The sequence below is a fragment of the Coprinopsis cinerea genome (genome assembly GCF_000182895.1).
Source record: "Coprinopsis cinerea okayama7#130 chromosome Unknown cont3.63, whole genome shotgun sequence".
Classification (NCBI taxonomy): Eukaryota; Fungi; Basidiomycota; class Agaricomycetes; order Agaricales; family Psathyrellaceae; genus Coprinopsis; species Coprinopsis cinerea.
The window spans coordinates 1-3,303 of NW_003307482.1; the positions used below are offsets into that span (position 1 = coordinate 1).

The 3,303-nt window shown below is 52.0% G+C and overlaps 3 protein-coding genes across 3 annotated transcripts; 2 read left to right on the top strand and 1 right to left on the bottom strand.

The window, feature by feature from the left end:
* Positions 1-53: 53 nt before the first annotated feature.
* On the bottom strand, positions 54-932 carry CC1G_13502 (citrate synthase; the record flags this gene model as incomplete). Its single annotated transcript, XM_001841602.2, has 5 exons — positions 883-932; positions 720-833; positions 596-663; positions 487-539; positions 54-430 (listed from the first exon to the last, which is right to left on the bottom strand). Exons 1-5 carry the CDS (start codon positions 913-915, stop codon positions 54-56), a joined length of 645 nt encoding a protein of 214 aa, XP_001841654.1. The 5' UTR covers positions 916-932.
* A 154-nt stretch (positions 933-1,086) lies between these two features.
* Positions 1,087-2,001, top strand: CC1G_13503 (hypothetical protein; the record flags this gene model as incomplete). The annotated part of the gene is made up of 4 exons (XM_001841603.1): positions 1,087-1,170; positions 1,219-1,426; positions 1,483-1,914; positions 1,976-2,001. 4 exons carry the CDS (start codon positions 1,087-1,089, stop codon positions 1,999-2,001), a joined length of 750 nt encoding a protein of 249 aa, XP_001841655.1.
* Positions 2,002-2,036: 35 nt separating this feature from the next.
* On the top strand, positions 2,037-3,297 carry CC1G_13504 (nicotinate phosphoribosyltransferase; the record flags this gene model as incomplete). The annotated part of the gene is made up of 7 exons (XM_001841604.2): positions 2,037-2,099; positions 2,148-2,274; positions 2,327-2,614; positions 2,678-2,892; positions 3,037-3,086; positions 3,152-3,171; positions 3,275-3,297. 7 exons carry the CDS (start codon positions 2,037-2,039, stop codon positions 3,295-3,297), a joined length of 786 nt encoding a protein of 261 aa, XP_001841656.2.
* Between the last annotated feature and the right edge of the window lie 6 nt (positions 3,298-3,303).

Below are 3,303 nucleotides of genomic sequence, written 5' to 3' on the forward strand. Positions count from 1 at the left end.
GCGATGTTGGGAAGCTTGGCGATCCTGGAGAAGAGTTAGAATGTGATAGAGATTTAACGGGGGTTTGCGGAGACGTACAAGTCCATGGCATCCTCAAAGGTGGGACCCCAGTAGTCCTTCTTGCTAATGCCCTCCTGGTAAGCCTTGGCGAAGGCAGAGTTGTGGTTGAGGGCGGTGACAGCGAGGGAGAACTGGCTCATGGGGTGGAGGGTGGGAGGGCATCGGTCGAGGATCTCCTCAACGAACTCGGGGATGGCGGCGCGGGCAGCCCATTCCTTGGAGAGGGCGTCAACTTGAGCCTGGGTGGGGATTTCACCGGTGACGAGGAGCCAGAAGAGGCCTTCGGGCAGAGGCTCTGAACCACCGGGAGCCTTGGGGAGGAGTTCCTGGCATTCGGGAATGGTCTTGCCTCGGAAACGGATACCCTCCTCTGTGAGCTGTACGTGAGCGGTGGAGCTGGTGACGAACAAGTGAATCGTGGCGTACCAGCATCCAAGACGGAGCCGTCCCAGATGAGAGCGGGGAGACCTCTCATGCCTCTGCACAAAGAATTAGTCGGGTGGATTCGGTGCCAGTTTGTGAGGGATTTACGGACCCATAGAGCTGGTCAACGAGGACGGGGCCGAAGGACTTTTTCCCGTGGGCTGCACGGGTAGCCTTGACCTGTTTACTGCTGTCTCAGACAAATGTTGAACAGAGTCGTGTTTGGGAAGACTGACATTCTCGATTTCGGCGGGGATGAGTTCAGCCAAACGCTCCTTGAGCGACAAGGTTTTTGAGGCGGTGGACGAGAGGCGAACTTGAGTTCCAACTCGGAACACCGAAGGACGAGACTAGGTTCTATGTTAATAGGAGAAACATAAGAGGGAAATAATAACATACAGCCTTGAGGATGGATCGTGCAGCGACGGACATTTTTTTGAAGGAAGAGGAGACTGAAGAACCCCGGATATCCAATGCTACGTCTTTATAAAATACTGCCATTCCGGTATTTTCCTGTGACGCGATCACGATCACGTGAACTCTTCCCCAACCAAACTTGAAACCCACCGCACATCGGCAAATATCTTTTCACATCAAATAATTATGGCAAAGCGAAAACGAGGCGCTCAGGAAGTCCCTTCCTCGACTGCACCGGCAACACCAGCTGCCAGTGTCTTGCTACCACAGGTGGGGAGAGAACACAACATACATCGAATGTATCCTTATTCTTTGTAGAAAAAATACTATCGACAACGGGCCCATGCCAATCCGTTTTCAGACCACTCGCTCGACTATCCCTCAGCGCCTGATCAAATCGACTGGGGCCAGCACTACCCTGCTTATGCTGGCACAGGAAAGACACCCGACTTTGCTGATGTCGGATGTGGTTTTGGTGGCTTGTTGATCGCTCTCGCTCCCCAGTTTCCCGACACTTTGATGCTCGGTGGGTCCATCTCCCCAATATCTTTGCAAGCGAGCTCATTATTCCGTTCCCACCAGGCCTGGAGATCCGAGTTCAAGTGTCGCAGTATGTCCAAGACCGCATCAACGCACTTCGAGTCGCAGCTGTAGCCGAATCGACGACCGACACTCCGCCCCACCACTACCAAAATGTCTCCATCGTCCGCGCGAACGCTATGAAGTTTTTACCCAATTACTTTGGCAAGCATTCGCTTGAGGCGTTGTTTTTCTTGTTCCCGGACCCGCATTTCAAGTCGAGGAAGCACAAGGCGAGGATTATTTCCCCGACGCTGTTGGCCGAGTATGCGTATGTGTTGAAGCCTGGTGGGATTGTGTATACCATTACGGATGTGAGGGACTTGCATGAGTGGATGAAGAAGCATTTGGAAGAATTTCCGCTGTTTGAGCCGGTTGATGAGGAGACGTTGAGGAAAGAGGGCAAGGGTGGTATTTTGGATGCTGTGTATCATAGTACGGAGGAAGGGAGAAAGGTGGAGAGTAATAAAGGTGATAAGTGGTTGGCTTGTTTTAGAAGGGTTGAGGTGCGTAGATAGCTAATTACGTAGCTTACTCTCTTACCACTACCATCCAATATGGCCTCTACACTCAAATCCCCCGCTGTGCCCCCGTCCATCCTCGATACAGATCTCTACAAGGTATTAATATCCTTCGTTGCTTCGTATATCTTCTGATAACGGGATTAGTTGACGATGCAGCAAGCGATATTGATCAAGTTTCCCGCTGTGGAAGCAACTTATCGCTTTACGAATAGAAACAAGGCAACCAGGTTCTCTAGACAGTGTATTGAGAGGTTTAGGAGTGCTGTAGCGAGTGGGTATCCTTTCCTTGTCCTTCGTTGGCGCTGATAATAATACCGCCCTAGGGTTCTCGCTACTGGCGCTCACACCCGACGAGCGGGCCTGGTTGGACAAGACTTGCCCATATCTCACCAAGGAGTATTTGGATTACCTTGAGGCGTTTAGGTTTAAGCCTGAGCAGGTTGATATCGTGTTTGTGCCTGAGGAGGGCGATGAAGGGTGGGGGCAGGTCAAGATTGAGGCGACGGGTCCGTGGGTGGAGACCATCCTATGGGAAGTCCCTCTGATGGCTTGTCTGAGCGAGACGTACTTTCAGAGTGTGGATAGGGATTGGGAGATGGATGGTCAGGAAGGTGCGTATCATCGGTTCTGGATGTTTATCCATTGGCTAATTTATTGGCTGCTACTATATACAGAATTGGCCTATCAGAAGGGAAGGAGACTCCTCGAAGCAGGGTGTTCCTTCAACGAATTTGGAACGAGACGCAGGAGGTCGTTTAGGACCCAGGAGATCGTACTGCGGGGCCTTGTGAAGGCGAGCAGGGAAGTGGGCCCCGAGAAGACGAATGGAACCAGTGCGGCTGGGACGGAGAGGGGGACGAGTATTGGACGCCTTCTTGGGACGAGTAATGTGAGTCCTGTCAATCCTTCGTTCCATTCCTTCTCTCTGTGTGGCATGGAAGCGACTCGGGGTTGATTTATCCTCCCTGGGAGTTACCTGTTGTTTTGACTTTTGACTGGATGAAGGGAGGGGTATCTGATTGATGTATTACAGGTCCATTTGGCGAGGTTGCAAGGTCTGCAGCCAGTCGGTACGATTGCCCAGTGAGTTTTCGCTCTGTGGCTTCTGGGTGTGCGGGCGCTTATTTGTGTTGTGCGTGGGGTTGTAGTGAATGGTTTATGGGGGTACGTCATTTGTTATTTGTACGCGGAGTACGGACCGTGGTTCATGGAACGTGGTCGAGTTCGGGTGGTGAGCTGGATGGCTGATTATGGCTCTTGAATTGACGCAGGGTGCGGCTATCACGGGGTATGACAATGC